This window comes from Halichoerus grypus, chromosome 4, assembly GCF_964656455.1.
Source record: "Halichoerus grypus chromosome 4, mHalGry1.hap1.1, whole genome shotgun sequence".
In the NCBI taxonomy this organism is placed as follows: Eukaryota; Metazoa; Chordata; class Mammalia; order Carnivora; family Phocidae; genus Halichoerus; species Halichoerus grypus.
This window is the reverse complement of record NC_135715.1, coordinates 89,398,925-89,417,265: the sequence shown is the minus strand read 5'-3', so window position 1 is coordinate 89,417,265 and position 18,341 is coordinate 89,398,925. Positions and strand designations below refer to the sequence as shown.

Here is an 18,341-nt window from a genome sequence, read left to right as displayed (position 1 = left end):
TACACATTCTGCCTTTCCAGGATTCCACTCAGTATTTGGAAGATTTATGAACTCTTGGGTCAATAAAAATGATTATTGACTTCATTATTCCTATGTGAAATGAATACAGAAGACTGAGGCCACACATCTTCCAACTGAGCAAGAGCTAATATTGATCTTCTGCAAAGTTCCAGTGTATCAAATAATGAACTTCTAGGGCCCAAAAGTTTTTGTCCCATGTAAGAATATTTTTGTGTGTCAAGTATACTGAGTCCCACGTAGATCCAGAAACGTGGCACACTGTCTCACGTCCCTCTGAGATTTTATGTATGCTGTTCCCATGTCCCTGTCTGATCTCTCCAACGTTTTCTCTCTTTAACCTTGTTTGCCTGCAACATGGTCCTACTTGCTTCTTCAGCTCTACTGTCTCCCCATCACTGTCTCAAGGCTTTTCTGATCACCTACTGAGACATTCTGTCCTCTGTTTTCCTATCGCACCTTGTGTTTGCCTTTCATAAGCCTTCCCATCACATCACGTTGAACATTTTTATTTGCATGTCTTTCTTTCTTCAGTACCCAAAATGCTCCGGGTGCTCCATGAACATGGGTCCAATGGATGAGACAGAGTCAAAGATATAGTCAATGATCTTTCATCTTTGTATCCACAGCAAAAATGTCTGGGCCATGGTAGAGGGAGGGATGAAAGAGTAGAGAAAAGAAGGAAGGAAGGAGATCTCAGTCAGGCAGAAGATAGAAAGCATGTTACAAGATTAAGGCTGTAAGAAGGTAAAAATAAATAAATAGTACCGGTTGTACTAGGAATCCAGAAAATGGGAACTAATGCCCAAGGAAAGACAGGAAGAGTTATGGAAGGAACAGCGTGGGTTCAAGATGAATCTTGAACCATAAAAGAGAATAAGATGGAAGAGGAGAATGGAAATCAGGCCATGCAAGGACGAGCAGGGCACCGTGGGGGGTAAAGACATCTTAGCAGCACACCATTTCATTTCTCTTTGGGAGCTGAGAGTTGCGGCCATGTGGGATGTTACTACAGCTCTCTCTCTGATCTTCTTCCAGGAACTGGCGGTTGGTCTCCAGCAGATTCCAATGCTCAACAGTGGCTCCAGATGGACCTGGGAAACAGAGTAGAGATTACAGCAGTGGCCACGCAGGGAAGATACGGAAGCTCTGACTGGGTGACGAGTTACAGCCTGATGTTCAGTGACACAGGACGCAACTGGAAACAGTACAAGCAAGAAGACAGCATCTGGGTAGGACATCTTTTCTCTTCCAATGAATGAATCTGAGATGTTATAATGGTAACCAGTGAGCATTTCTATCATTTTCCTCTACCCAGATTCTTGGTAGCTTAATAACTGTGGAGTGCCCATTCAGAAATAATTAGATGGTGTATGAGTCCTATCTCCAGCATGGCTCCAGTTCCAAGGGAAATTAGGATGCCTGTTGAAAAAAAGTTTCATGTTTTCCTCCTCTTCTGGTAACTTAAGTAATTCACTGACTGGGTCTCAATTCTTCATCTATAAAAACAGAAGGATACTGCAAGAGTCTGATTGTTAATGAGAATGTATTGATTTATTGAGTATGTATTTATTTACTCACTTGTTCATTATGTACCAGGCACTTTGCACACCTCCTAATGACCCAGTGAGCTCAGTTATATAATCCGACCAAAGCTGAACAATCCATTAAAATCTCAGCATGAGAATCTGTAGTCTGGTCTGACTTTAAAGCCACTGTGCTCAATAGCCTCTATTCAAGATTTGAAAACAATTAGAAGGTTTAAAAAGACAAGACAAATATAAAATGTAGAATCATTCTGATATTAGAAACAATCTTCGCCTAGGAAGTGAAGGACAGTGTGCTCCAAGTTGTGAAAAAGAACTTTCCACCCCCACCCCAAGGCCCAAACTCTTGACCTCCGGCGTAGTGAAAGGCTGTCCCCAGCCTGAGGTTAGAAAGGGAGGCCAAGGCACAGAGCAAGAGGCACCTGGAGGAGGCTTCAGAAACTCATGCACTAAATAAAATAATTAATTACTTTACATTGCTTACAATTTAAGGAAAAACATCTCCAAATATTTATTTTTCTCTAAATGTACATAAGATTGAAGATTTGGCAATTGATAGAGTAATATGTCCTTCACATATTCTCCCTACTTGTTTTCCCCATTAAATTAATGCCACCTATGGTTTCAAATTGCTGTTGTCTATATTTTTCTGTGTTGGCCCCACCAGTTGAAAACAGATTTCTATTTTATGTTCATCGTTATTTGATAATCACCATACTCATCAATATTGCTAATTGAAAATAATAGTAAACTGGGGATTGAGATTAGTTATGGCAGATTGAATCTTGAGAATACTATTATTATCATCTTTATTCTGGATTGCCTGTAATATTAGGTTGTAATACTTACAGAAAGCACAGGTTTTCTTCATTTTAAAAATTGGATTTTAAGGGGCATCTGGCTGGCTCAGTCAGAACAGAATGCAACCCTTGATCTTAGGATCGTGAGTTTGAGCCCCACATTGCAGGTAGAAATTACTCAAATAAATAAAACTTAAGTTTTTTTTTAAATAAGGCTTTGGGGGACTATTCTATTTTTTCACTCAATTTTGAAGCCTCCATAAATTTTTACAGGTTTTTGTTTTCTTTTGTTTTGCTTTTAGTTTGAAATGAAAAATAAACACACCTTCCATTTTGAAGAACAATTTTAAGGTTTTATGTTGACTTGAGAAGGACAAATAGATGTGGGATTAATTACTTTCTTCGGCATTTTCAATCAGAACCAGTTGTTTTTCAGAATGAATTGCAGTTTTGAATTCTTTTGTCTAAATATTTTTATTGAGGTATAACTGATATGCAATATTATATTCATTTCAGGTATATAGCATATGATTCAACATTTGTCTACATTGCAAAATGGTTACCACAATAAGTCTAGTTACCATCTGTCACCATACAATACAATTGTCCATATAATATCATTGTCTGTATTCTCCATGCTGTACTTTGCATCCCCATGACTTTTTTATTTTATAATTGGAAGATTGTACTTCTTGATCTCTTTCACCCATTTTGTCCATACCCCAAATCCCTCCCTTTGGCAACACCAATCTGTTCTCAGTATCTAAGAGTCTAGATTTTGTTTCTTTTGTTTGTTTGCTTTGTTTTTTAGATTCTACATGGTAAGTGAAATCATGTGGTATTTGTCTTCCTCTCATTGACTTATATTACTTAGCATAATACCATCATGGGACATCTTTATCCATTCATCCATTGATGTACACTTGGGTTGTTAGCATACCTTGGCTATTGTACATAATACTGCAATGAACATAGGGGTGCATTGTCTTTCTGAATTAGCATTTTCGTTTTTTTGATAGATATCCAGTAGTGGAATTGCAGGATCACATGGTCATTCTATTTTTAATTTTTTTGAAGCATCTCCATGCTGTTTTCTATAGTGGCTGCGCCAGTTTGCATTCTCAGCAACAGTGCATGAGGGTTGCTTGTTCTCCACAGCCTTGCCAACACTTGTTATTTCTTGTCTTTTTGATAATAACCACTCTGACAAGTGTTAAGTGTTAGCTTATTGTGGTTTTGATTTGCATTTCCTTGATGATTAGTGATGTTGAGCATCTTTCCATGTACCTGTTGGCCATCTGTGTGTCTCCTTTGGAAAAATGTCCATTCAGATTTCCTGCTCATGTTTTAATCATTTTTTTTTATTGTTCTCATTGAGTTGTATGAGTTCTTTATATATTTATCAGATATATGATTTCCAAATATCTTCTCCTATTCAGTAGGTTGCCTTTTGGTTTTGTTAATGGTTTCCTTTGCTGTGCAAAAGCTTTTTAGTTTAATGTCCCATTTGTTTATTTTGCTTTTGTTGCCCTTGCCTTTAGAGTCAGATCCAAATATACATATATATATATATATATATATATATATATATATATATATATTATACACACCACTGATGTGAAAGAGCTTACAATTCGTATTTTCTTCTAGGATTTTTATGGATTCAGGTCTCACATTCAAGCCTTAAATCTATTTTAAGTTAATTTGTGTTTATTTTATAAGATATTCGTCCAGTTTCATTCTTTTGCATGTAGCTCTCCAGTTCTCCCAGCACCATTTGTTGAAGACACAGTCTTATCTCCATCATATATTTTGCCTCATTTTTCATAAATTAGTTAACCATATATGTGTGGGTTCATCTCTGGCTCTCTATTTTGTCCCATTGATCTATGTGTCTGTTTTTATGCCAATGCCATACCATATCTTAATTACTATAGTTTTGTAGTATGGTTTGAAATCAGGAAGCATGATGCCTCCAATTTTGCTCTTTATCAAAATTGCTATTTGGGGTCTCTTGTGGTTCCATATAAATTTTAGAATTCTTCTTTCTATTTCTATGAAAAATGCCATTGGAATTTTGATAGGGATTGCACTGAATCTATAGACTGCTTTGGGTATCTGGACATTTTAACAAGAGTAATTCTTCAAATCCATAAGCATGAAATATCTTTCCATTTCTTTCTGTCTTAAATTTCTTTCATCAGGGTCTTATAAAGTTTTAAGTGTACAAGTCTTCCACTTCTTACATTAAATTTATTACTAGGTATTTTGTTCCTTCTGATGCAACTGTAAGTGGGATATTTTTTTTTTTTTCTTTCTGATACTTTGTTATCAGTTTGTAGAAGCACAACAAATTTTTGCACATAATTGTTATGCCTACTATTTGCAATACTATGTTGAATGAAAATGGGGAGAGTGGACATCCTTAGGAGGAAAAGCTTTCAGCTTTACACTGTTGAAAATGATATTAGCTGTGGGTTTGTTACATATGACCTTTATTATGTTGAAGTCCCTTCCCACTATACCTCTTTGTTGAGAGTTTTTATCATAAATGGATGTTGAATACCATCAAATGGTTTTTCTGCATCTATTGAGTTGATCATATGATTTCTAGCTTTCACTTTTGTTAATGTGGTGGACCACATTGATTTGTAGATGTTGAATCTTGCATCTGTGTGATAAATCCCACTTGATAATGGTGTATGATTCAGTTTGCTAATATTTTGTTGAGGATTTTTGCATTTATGTTCATTGGGGATATTGGCCTGTAATTTTCTTTTTTGTGTTGTCTTTGTCCAGTTTTGGTATCAGGGTAATTAATGCTGGCCTCATAAAATGAGTTTGGAAGCATTCCCTCCTCTTTACTTTTTTGGAAGTTTGAGAATAGGTATTAAATCTTTGAATGTTTGGTAGAATTAACCAATGAAGCTATCTAGTCCTGGACTTTTGTTTGTTGGAAAATTTTTGATTGTTGATTCAATCTCCTTACTAGTAATTGATCTGTTCAGATTTTCTAGTTCTTCATGATTCAGGCTTGGATGAAACCAAGTTTCTAGGAATCTAACCATTTCTACTAGGTTGTCCGATCTGTTGGCGTGTAATTGTTCATAGCAGTCTTTAACAATCCCTTTTATTTCTGTGGTATGAGTTGTAACTTCTCCTTCATTTCTGATTTTATTTGAGCCCTCTCTCTTCTTTTTGTGGTGAGTCTAGCTAAAGGTTTGTCAGTTTTGTTAGTCTTTTTAAAGAACCAATTCTTAGTTTCGTTGATGTTTTCTATTGTTTTGGGGATTTTTCTTTGTTTGTTTTGTTTTGTTTTTATTTCACTTATTTCCACTCTGATATTTATTATTTCCCTCTTTCTACTAATTTTGAATTTTGTTTCTTCTTTTTTTTTCAAGTTCCTATAGGTGTCAAGTTAAATTCTTTATGTGAGTTTTCTTTGTTTCTTGAGTTAGGCCTGTATTACTCTGAACTTCCCTCTTGGAATCTCTGTTCCTGTATCCCATAGATTTTGGCATGTCATATTTCTGTTTTCATTTGTCTCTAGAATTTTTTCTCTTTTGATTTCCTCTATGATCCAGTAGTAGTTCACTAACAAGTTGTTTAATTTCCATTCATTTGTAGTTTTTCTAGTTTTCTTCTTGTAATTGATTTTTTTTAGGATTTTTAATGTTTATTTATTTTTTTATTAGAGAGAGAGAGAGAGCTTACGGGTGCGGCGTTGGGAGAGGAGCAGAGGGAGAGGGACAACTAACAGACTCCGTGCTGAGCATGGAGCCTGACTCAAGGCTCAATCCCATGACCCTGCGATTGTGACCTGAGCTGAAATCAAGAGTCGGATGCTTAACCGACTGAGCCACCCAGGTGCCCCTTGTTATTGAGTTCTAGTTTCATACCGTTGTTGTCAGGAAAGATGTTTGATATGATTTCAATTTTCTTGAATTTACTGAGATTTGTTTTGAGGCTTAACATGTGAGATACCCTAGAGAGTGTTCCATGTGCATTTTATAAGAATGTGTATCCTGCTGCTTTTGAATGGAATGTTCTATCTATACCTGTTAAGTCCTTCCGGTCTAATGTGCCATTTAAGGCTGATGTTTCCTTATTGATTTTCTGTCTGAATAATCTATCCATTGATGTAAGTGAGGGTTAAATTCCCCTACTATTATTATATTGCTGTTAATTTCTACCTTTAAGTCTATTAATATTTGCTTTATATAGCTACACCAGCTTTCTTTTGTTTTCCATTTACATGTAATGTTTTTTTCATCCCTTAACTTTCAGTCACTGTTGCTTTATCTCTGAAGTGTCTTGTAGACAGCATATAGAGGCAAGAGGTTCGCATGAGACTGACCCGAGCTCATACTGGTGGTACGAGAATACAAAACTACTTTCTATTTCTCCTTTATCGCACTTGATTATTTTTTAAGTTTCACAAAATTGATTTACTTTTCTCACTTTAAATGTAAACTTTATTGTAAAAATAATGTTAAGCCTTACTGTTTTATTCACACGTTGCTAAAGTAGGAGTGAGAACACAGCCATAATATCACACCGTGTTTCTATAGCGTATGGATGGAGTTCAAACTCTGAAACTGCATGCCCATCAAAGAGAGACTCAGTATTTTGCCAAATATACATATGTAAAATATGACTTGTGCTTAATATTCATTATTATTTCCACAAGATTATACTGCTGGATGAATAGATTACATTGAGAAGTTTTATTTACTCATTTTACTTTTTATTTTAAATTTAAAATTAGAAGTAAGATTATAGATTTACCAGAATTAAGCCTGATAAACAAGATGAGAGCAATGGCCAAACAAGAGATTTTTATTAAACTCTCTAAATTTTTCTATTTAACTTTTCATAAAAAGTCAATACCTAAAAACATCAATATCAAGTACTGAATTAAGGATGATGTATCATGGAAGTAGAGAATCTCTCGAATGAGACTTTCACATGGTCTTTTGAAGATTTTCAATTTTCATATGATATGGAGTTTGCAAATTCAGATGAAATTGAGTTAGCAAACAATACAATTTAGGGCATGCCATGGATGGGATATCAATTTACCAGTACTCAAGAGATTTATTTTATTTTACAAAGTTCATTCAGAATGAGAATCCTGAAAATATATCTATCTATACAATGTACAATATCAAATATTCATGCCCTAAAAATCAATTTGAAGAATTTCTGATCTGGCACTGAATGGAATGTTCATGAATGAGGCCGCCAAGCAGCCGCTTAGAGATGAATCATGATTTATGAACAAGCCAGAGTTCCACACTTCACTAAATAATCAGGTGTGAAGGTCTCAGGGACAAACTTAGTGACAATTTTAGTATCTTAGATTTAAAATCTCTTCCTGGTTGGCTTGTAGACATGCCAAGAAAATACAAATATTAAGATTCTAACTCTGAGCAGCAACATTAGCCTATGTTCAGTAAAGTGGATAAATATATTTGGAACAAAGGGACCTCTAATTAAATCCACACAGACCAAAGTCCCATTACCACTCATTTGGAAAGATAGGCGCATAGAAACACTTACTGTCTCAGATCTATGCATGAATTACTACTTCAGTTCTGAGTCCCTCCTGTGTGTGTTCAAACCCTTAATGAATCCACCTATGTTTCCCACATACAGCATGCAAGTGTTCTAAAAACACATTGCCCTCTATGTGCATTGACATGTTCCTTTATTTTCTGATATTTATCACTCTGAAATTTCAAAGATAGCCACTTGTGCCTGTGTTTTAGTATATGGTATCCTATTTTTAAATCACTTTATCCACATTGCTCATGTATGTGTACAAGTCAGTTAGGATCCTTTCCTCTTCTCACCTAAGATACAAGGTCTCCATCTTTTGATCTATTATAAAATTTCAGGAAAATTTTCACTTGTCTTTTTCTTGAGGTCTTTTGCTTTCCCCCGCACATTTCTGGGTGAATCAACTGTGCCAGGTGCATTAGCTATAGATGCAAAAGCCTTATATGATGATTCAATAATATATGTTTCATTTTCAATATCCTTTCTGATGGCAAGTTTCATACCCATTCCGGCTACAACAGCATATCAGGGTAATGTTTCCAGTTAAAGGACTCACAAGTATTTAATAAGTTCTTATTAGGACAGGGTAAGAAGCAAATGCAAGAATCCTCAACCCTTAAGGTAGGCCCTGCCAGTACATGCCAAAAATGCATTTCACTCATCTCAAAGTTAATTTCCATTGTCATAGCTCTGAGATTCCACCACCCTTACCAGATTTCTTGGATGTAAAATATGATATATATCACAATTATCTTACCCTTTTGTATCCAAGAACTTTACCACCAGAAACCCACAGTGTACATAAGACAAAGCCAAAGTCCCCAAAGTCATCTTACACCTGATCTCCAGGCCCCCATCTCAACCGTATTTAGTTTATAAATAAAATCCTTTTTACTGAGGCATATTGGATAAAATATTTGCCTTTTCTGACTACTTTTACACATATATGAAAGTGTTCATAAAAACTCTTTCTGTAATTCAACTCTAAGTCCCTCCTGCTTAGAGATTTTAATGTTACCTAAAAATTTCAGTAACTTTTAAACGTCTCCTACTGCATTTTATTTATGATGATGACAAAAAATAAGAACTAGAACCAATGTATAAGAATCCCAGATTTTTCAAATTTCTCTTTCTTCTAATTATTTGCCTTTTTCCCCCTAAGTTTAATCCTATTATCAATGTTAAAGCTCTATTCATCTTTGTAGAAAAACTTATTCTACTCATCTTTTCCAGAGATAATCTAATGAGCCCCTCTCAGGTATTGGTTTTAAACAAGTATTTGTTGTTGGTGGATCCCTCAGTATTGACCATGAAGATATTAGTGGTTGTTTTACCTACAGGTTCACTCACTTCTTCCTAGTCTCCATTTAATTAGGCATTCACAATCAGCCTCTGCTCGATACAGGTCATATATTTTGAGATGGCCCCATTCTGATCAGTCTTCATGCCATAATATAGGAAGTTTCCCTCATGAGGGATGCAAGGACCACAGTGATATGGACCACTGGGGGAAACAAGAAGCTTAAAAAGTTGAGGTCATGACTAGAGCAAGGAACTTTGCAGTTCTGGCACCTACAAATGAAATAATATCAGTTCAGAATACATCCAAAGGGCTGTAGTGAATTGAGTTGATTCCTCTGGGGTCTATATTCCAGAGGCCCAATGCAGTGAAGGGGCTACTTTATCCAGCACTCAATATGAATAGGCACTCGGCTAAGATTACCAAAGATATTGTCTAATACCTTCTAAATAAGTAAATGAACTGTTTCTATTTTAAGGGGGAAAGTTGAGGTTTAGAAGGGCCAAGGAACTTGGTCCGTATCACAGAAGCAGTAAAGTGATGGACCAAGATGCAAACCCAACTCTGCTTGTCCATAAAGCTTAAGCACCTAAATCACCAGATAACACTTTAGGTAGTGGTTGATGGCATAAGAATTAAAACCCAATAATCTAAGACAAGGGGCTGGTGCAAACTGGGCTGGGATCAGGACACATTCTGGTCCAGTGGGGAAGTAGCCTGCTAAGTGAAACCAAAGTGGAAATTCAAGTTTCATCTGGGCTGAACCAGCATGGTGAGCCTTGGGGGAAATCTTGGTGGACATGGCAATGCCCAGAAGGTATCTCTAACATATTACATCTTTAAGGTATCCTTAACACATTACGAGTTTCAGATTCTTCCTGCTTGGCTCTCCAGTCAGTGGTGTGCTCAGAAGGAGGTTTAGAACTAGATTTCCAGCCTATGTCTTCTGTTGATGATTCTGTAAAACAGATCATCAGAACTAGAGTTGGGAGAGACTGATGTATACAATCTCAGAATATTTCCCCCTCGAGTGTTAATGCATTGAAACCCAGTTGTTTACTCATGCAACGGGTAATGAAAATGTCTACCTCCTCCCCTACGGAATGGTCTTTCAAATCTTTTTTTTTTTTTTCCTAAAGATTTTATTTATTTATTTGAGAGAGTGTGAGACAGATCAAGAGGGAGAGGGAGAAGCATACTCGCTGCTGAGCAGAGAGCCCAATGCAGAGCTCAATCCCAGGATCCTGGGTCCACAACCTGAGCCAAAGGCAGATGCTCAACTGATTGAGCCACCCAGGCATTCTTCTTTCAAATCTTCTAACAACTGGAGGCCTTGATTCCTTTCCTTCACTGATGCAATTTCCATTCCAGTAGACCTGCTCACTGATAGCCAATAACACATGGCAGATTCCATCCTCCTCACTAGCCCATCACTCCCCTCTTAATATACTGTATATTATTGATAATCAGCTTACAGTTTTCTGAAAATCATGTTGCTTCTTCCCAAATCCATCAGGAATGTAGTCCTTTATTTTAGAATCCTTTGGCCTGTATGATAAGGTGGTCTATGATTTCCTATAGCTTTATGGAATCCATCTTAATATAAAGGGCTTGCATATGTTACCCAACACTTTTCTCACACAGAGATCAATTGAAACAATGGACTATACATTAAGCTCATTAGTCCCCTCATTTCACCTTGAGTGACTTCTGAACTCTGGGACATGTTCTCTGATCTTTATGATTCTTACACATTTATTTTGCCAATTTGGTCTAGAACATCCTGAGTATTGATCACGGTTTGATATAGTATCTTAAGCCTACCAATTTCAGAAAACAATTCAAGAGTGAGAATCTCATGACCTTCAACATATATCTTTTAAACTCTCATTATACGCCAGGCAGTGTGCTGGGTGTTGGGCATAAAAAGGGGGCTTTCGGGTGTGCTTAATCCCTTCCATGGATGTGCAGAACCATCAGGGAGAGGCAAATGACACTGAAACAGAACATGTGTGTACAAGCAGCACTGATGGCCATCCAGGAGCATGAAGCTTCGAGAAGGTGTGCTGGTGAGTAGACAGTGCAAGAGACAAAGATGAGTCCAAAGGGTAGGGACCACGTTCAAGTTACTTTGGCTTCCCAGCAACTACAGAAGCCTGTATGACTAATACAAACCCAACAAATATAGGAAGGGAGGAAGAGAAAGTCATAGGAAGGGAGAAATATTCACAACAGGATAAGTGCTATAAGCAAAATCTGAAAGGAAGATGTATAAAATATAAACAAATTATTAAAGGAAGATGTATAAGATGTATTTGAGATATACAGAATTAATAAATTTAGATACAAGATTTCCCTGGTCAAATCTATGAGATAAACCCGGAGAGTAAGGCTGGCTAGATATTGTGGACTACTAGCACGCACATATCTTCTTTAGCTACAGATCAAGAAAGTAAGTCATTATGTGTTTATGTGCTTTGTTTTGATGGGTTGTTTTCTGTTTTTTGTTTTGTTTTGTTTTTTAAATAACAAAGACCACATATAAGAGAATGCCATCAAATATATTTTTCAAGATTTTGTTAATGGTTTTCTCCTTAGCTCTCTCTCATATACATATAAGCTTTTAAGGTAGATATTTATTTCATAGTTGGTCATAACTAAAAGCTCAGTTAAGAAGTTAACCAACTAAAAGCTGGTTAGAATGTTGCCTCTGACTTAATGGAGACCACCGGTGCAAAAGTGAGACCAACAGAAACAAGGAGTGAGGGAAATGTGGAGGCTTTTGATTAGAGTCACATTCCAGTTGCACAATTGATTGCTTATATGACCTTGAAAATATCACTTAACCTTATTAATAATGATTCTCCCCATCCATAGCAGGCATATATCTAGAAACTTCCAGGCCTTTTGCATCTCTTCCTCTATACTTCCCTGCTTCGGATCCTTGGTTTATGGGCTGCCCTGTGGATTATAATAAGAAAGACCTGACAATAAAGCCTGAGTTCCACTAGGGATCCAGCTTAAAACAAACAAGGCCCCCTCAGAACTTGATATTTCCTGTGAATCATCCCCATAGTTTTGTCCTGAGCACTTTTTGTTGACCTTAGATTCTCTTATCTACATCTCTTATCTATGAACAACTGGCCAATCAGCATTGTGCAAGCAACAGCTGGTCTTTACCCCAGAATCAGCAGGCTTCCCTCCAGCCCTCTGACTCCACATGAGTCCATGAAAGTTCCACAATGATGCCCATCTGTTTTCCCTTCTTAATGTTAGAATTTGCTGAGTTGTTTCAGAGAACTTCCCAACATGGGGTCTAGCCTCTTTAAGGAGTAAATACTTTCACACATTTACACATGTGGCATTTAAACACATCACATGGATAAGGAGTCAGTCTGTAGTCTTCAGGATTAATATTCATGTGGACACTTTCTAGGGGAGAGCAGATGTTTGCAGTCTCCTACAAACTGGTTGCATTTGTAATGGGATGAGGTCCAGCAGCTGATCATCAAAGGAAGGAGGATAATCTGGTCAAAATTAATTCTTCTAAACCCACTGCTATTGAATTAAACTTATTGTTAAAGTCCTCAGCAGTTCACAGGAAACTTGACTTATAAGTGTATTTCCAATATATATATAAACCAGTTAGGTTTTGGAGACACCCACCTTAGAGTTGGAGAAATTGAAGTTAATATCTCAACTTTAACATGCAGCAGAGCATTAGATTTTTTTATGTGACTATATTGAATTATTTTAGCAACGTATAATGATTGAGGGGAAGAAATCTAATTAACTACATTTTATTCATTTAGTCTTTAACTATCATGATTTTTTTCTTTTTTTTTTTTTTCTCCTTAGATTATATCAGTCCTTGAAGTTTGGCAGCTCAAAATTCTATTATGACTTTGATAAATGATTTAATCCATAGAAGTCTCAGTTTCCTCCTCTGCAAAGTGGGTATATGAATGTTCTTACTTAATGTGGTCTGTGAAAGAGAGATTCTCAAAAATAAATGTGCCTCAAAATATGGAGCACTGGGTGTTATATGAAAACAATGGATCGTGGATCACCACATCAAAAACTAATGATGTATTGTATGGTGACTAACATAACATAATAAAATTAAAAAAAATAAATGTCCCACAGAGCTTAAGGGACAGATTACTGGGCCCCACCTGCCGAGCTTCTAATCCAGTAAATTAGGGATGGGGCTGAGAATTTACATTTGTTAGGAAATCCCAAATAATCCTGGTGCTGCTGGTCAGGGACCTTACTTTGAGGACCACCGTGTAAACTGTAAATGGGTTAATGTGTGTAAACTCTACACAATGCTAAGTAAATAAAGGTTGGGTATTACTGTCACTACTGAAGGTGGGTATACCTGAGGCATGTGGTGAAGATACCCAGAGGAAACTGGCTCTCAGTTTTCTTCCTTTTGAGCTTTGTACACAAAATGGAAAGCAATCTTAAAAGTCATTTTTTTTTTTCCAATAAACTAAATACTCAGTGGAGAAAGTAAGATCTCCTTGTGGTTACAGCCAAAGATAGTCACCCACCCAGGCTCATTAAAAACAATTAGCTGGGAGTCCTGGTAGCAGACAGAAGAGCTAGAGGAAGAGCCTGGGGGAGTTACTGACGCCTAAAGAAAAAGGCTCTGGGCCAAAGTCTGAAGCCCCGGGTGCCTACTTGGCTCTAGTCAATGGAAGGATTCCAGGCCTGGCAGGGACCTCACGGAGGCGAAGAGTCTCTCAAGTGTTCTTTAAAAAGTCCAAAAGAAAACAAGCTTCATTAAGTTTATGATTACAATGATAGCAGTTGATAGTAAAGACAAAAGCATAATCTAGTCAGCACAGGTTTCGATTCCTGTTAAGTATCCTTTCCAGGTTTGTTTGCCTTCATGTTAATAAGAAAAAGGAGAGAGAATCAGCAAAATATGAGTGTGAGCAGGAGTCGATCTTATGTTTCAAATCCCTGGCCAAATGTGACTGATCATGTGGGAGAGCATCCTTCCCCCTGTCGTGTCACCCAGGGCACTGCTCCTGCCCGAGCAGCTGTCTCAGCTAGAGAAGGAACCGCATGGTATCACTAAATTTGTCTAGACTCCAGCCTGACAAATAATTCTCCAGTTTCACTACTCAAGAATTATTTGGAAATTAATTCGCAAGTCTATACAAAAAAAAGAGCAGTGCCTTTTTTTGGGGGGGTCTTATTTTGTTTTTAAGTATTGGAAGAAGAGAGAGGGAGTCATAAAAATCAGGCTGGAATTATTTTGGCCTGTGGGAAAGATGTACTTGTAGAAAAAAAAAAAATCTGTAGCAGAGAATCATGAACCCCCAACATCCTGTCTTATTTGATTGTAATTTAGGATATCAAACATCTGTTAGGCACATTCTGCATGCAGTAAATTAAGGGGACTTCAAGAGTACAATGTAGAAATTCCTAGTCAAAGGTAAGATAAATGCCTGGAAAGGTACATAATGGAAGAATATGCACAGATGGGCATATAGATGAGAGCATGAAGTTTCTGACTTGTCAGTAAAGTAAGTGCTATGAGTTTTTTTTTCCCCCCCAGCAGTTATTTTGATCTTGTAATGGTTCTTCCACAGTTTTGTCCTATCTGTCCTCATTTATGACACCCTTCAATAATCGACAGCCAAAGTTCCATGAGTGGACTGCGAAACAGAGTGGAAGGAACCAATGAGATAAGGACTGAGTCGATATACATGAACAAGTTAGTGCTATGGTCTAAACACACTGGCTGCCTGTGTGTGGTAGCTTCTGTGACTGGGAAAGAGTCTGAGCCAGAGGGAGAAAGGGGAGTGCTGTGTAGGAAGAGAGGTCCCTGATACAAGGCTGCATTTACTCTGAGGGGTGGGAACTTTCTGTCTTCAGTTTCTACTGCCCCTCACCGTTTTGCACCTAGTGCATATTTCTGTGTGGTGTCATGTTGTGTTTCAGACATTGTGTTTACATGAGAGCTATAAGCACATGAGAATTTCAGAGGGTAAGTGTGTAAACAGAGACAGCACCGAGCCATCGCTTGGGAAGGGCATCCTAAGCCACCTGGATAAACATAATTTGAGGAAAGATCCTGTGCTTGCCAGCCAAGCTCAGCTTGGAGGCCTGTCACTCAATCCCCACTCCATCAAGCAGGCTGCCCCTATACCAATCATATCACCAAATGCATTCATAGCTGGCACCGCTCAGGTAGGTGGCTTCTCCAAGTGCACCCCACGTGGTTCACCAGTGATGACCACCCGCTCTGCCAGTGAGCCCCGGTCTTCTCTCTGAGACAGCTCTGGGAGAGACAGATGCTCTGGACGCCCCTGCTCCTCCTTCCTTGGTGGGAATTCTTTTTTTTTTTTTTTTTTTTTTTTTTAAAGATTTTATTTATTTATTTGAGAGAGAGAATGAGAGAGAGAGCACATGAGAGGGGGGAGGGTCAGAGGGAGGAGCAGACTCCCTGCAGAGCAGGGAGCCTGATGCGGGACTCGATCCAGGGACTCCAGGATCATGACCTGAGCCGAAGGCAGTCGCTTAACCAACTGAGCCACCCAGGCGCCCCTTGGTGGGAATTCTAATCTGTTGCTTCTGATTCCTCCAAACACCCTTTCTTCATTCCACATTTTGTGTTCGACTTCACTTTTGACATGGATTTCTCACTTAATGAATCATTTCTGAAACAATTAAATGACAACTCAATAAATGGCTTTGTCAGTGTCATGCAATGAAAAGCCAAATTATCATGCTAGAGAATGCAACATCTTTCTTCTTATAACATCGTTAAGAGGTTTTAAAAATAACTACACAGTCACAAAAAATGCTTCAGGTATTTAAGTTTGCAAAATCAATAAGAATATTCTGTAAATTTTTTTTTCTGGAAACTTGAAACCTTACAGGTGACTTTATTTATTCATAAATATATGAATGAAACTGCTGTGTTAAGAGTGTGATCCTTTTATTTAAACTAGAGTTGATAAATTACATTGATATATATGTGTATGTACAGATGCATGCATATTAATATTTAAAGATATATATATAAATTTATAGATTTAAATTATATGAATATACTTCTAGATTTAAATATATGTTTGTACATTTACCTTTAAGTGAATTTAAATATATGTGTCGTATATATGTGTATATAGATATATATCATATATCTTTAAATCTTAGCATGTTTTATCTTGATTTTTCCATAATTATAAATTCTGAACTTTCAAATATTTTACCTGAATGCCAGGTATTAGAGGATTTAGAAGAATTTTGCTCCATTTACTTTGTGTTAAAATGTTGATGTTGGAAATAGATGTCACAACAGTAGTAATACATAAATTATGCCAAATTATTGTAAAGTCTTGTTGCTCATTGCCAAAGTCTTACAAAGGTGCAACAAATGAGTATAGTACTTTAATGGCATGATGGCCAAGCTGGAATCTACCTTTTGTAATAGATGTTACTTTTAAATGAGAGGCGCTATTAGATGGGATTGTAGATACAGATACAAATACAGATACAATGATATATATATATCAAATTTTTTGCCTGAAACCATCTTTCAAGCATATTAGAAACAATGGCACTAGCAACACATATTGAGTGTCTACCATGAGCCATATTTGTGCTGATAGCTTTTTATAAACACTGCAAAGGAGAGATCATCCCTACTTAGAGATGAGAACAGAGGGCTCATGATGTTAATCATGAACTCAGCCTGATGTGAGTAGCAGGACTGAGACTTGAAAAAGACTTGTGTCCTTCCCGTTGCACAACTCATTCATAATCAACAAAAGTACTACCTGCTTCCTAACACAGATGTGGCAGCTGCCTTACTTTAAAATGTAGCAATCACAAGAATTCTTTGAAATAATCATAATTCTTGGGGTGCCTGGGTGGCTCAGTTGGTTTAGCATCTGCCTTCAGCTCGGGTCCTGATGTCAGGGTCTTAGGATCAAGCTCCGCATTGGTCTCTCTGCTCAGCGGCGGGTCTGCTTCTCCCACTCTCTCTCCCTCCATGATCTTGCTTTTGCTCTCTCTCAAATAAATAAATAAAATCTTTAAAAAAAAGAAAGAAAGAATCTTAATTTTCTGTTTCCTCTAATCAAGATGACCCTTGATGAAGGAATATTTTAAGGATTTGTTGAGTGTATTGCTCTGTTGTTCAATGACTTCCATGATTTCCTTATTTAAACATGAAAAAGAAGCCAAAGGAAATAAATTAATGTGCTTTGGGCATAATTGGGCACTACTTATCAGAGTTCTTGAAGACTGGATACTAATAAAGAGAGTGGACTCTAAATTAGTTCTTTTCCACTTAGAACTACTTTTGCTTATTCAACACTAGATACAGTGCTGCCGGTAATTGAGACAGCACCATGGATTCAGATAAGATAATGATGCAGGAAGGCAGATTTTTATTTTATTTTATTTAGTTTTAAAGCTTAAGTACAGTTGACATGCAATGTTACATTAGTCTTAGGTGTACAACAGAGTGATTCGACATCTTTATATGCTATGCTATGCTCACTACAAGTGTGGTCACCATCCATCAGGGAAGGTGGATTTTTGATTCAAACTGGGTCTGGATTACTGTTTCATTTGAGTCTCTTTTAACTTAAGAGTGCTCTAAAAAATTCTGCTTAATGGACAGATTTGGAACATGAACTTTGGATTGAGGCAAATCTGAGTGTGAATCCCTGCTGCTTACTAACATTGTCAACCCTGAGCAGCATTTTATGTCTCTGAGCCTTAATGTTCACATCTCTGAAAGTTTAAAAAACCTACCTCTGAGTGATACAAGAATTCATTGAAGTATCAATCTATGTAGAACCCTAGTGTCCCTGACATAAAAGAAGCATTCAAATTAGCAATCTGAATCTTTATTGGAAGCAACTTGGATTGTTGACCAAGACTGTGTCCGACTTCCAAAAGGCACCTTTTTTTTCCTTCAAACATAAGATGATAAGCGCAGTCAACACAGCCCTGCTTGCGTTCCCAGTATATTTTCTAGGCCAGTGGCATTTGCCAGTTCTTGAAGCCATGACATACTAGGTGCCTGCTGGTGAGAGACGAGTGGTGCCTTTGAGGCTCTGAATAGCCAAGCATTTCCCC

At 37.3% G+C, this 18,341-nt stretch overlaps 1 protein-coding gene across 2 annotated transcripts in view; it reads left to right on the top strand.

The window, feature by feature from the left end:
* Positions 1-18,341, top strand: part of CNTNAP5 (contactin associated protein family member 5) — a 791,720-nt gene that overhangs the window by 188,883 nt on the left and 584,496 nt on the right. For both annotated transcript variants that reach the window (XM_078070660.1, XM_078070661.1), the window contains exon 3: positions 1,057-1,250. In XM_078070660.1, coding sequence (XP_077926786.1) covers positions 1,057-1,250 — 194 coding nt within the window. The remainder of the gene's footprint in view (positions 1-1,056; positions 1,251-18,341) is intronic.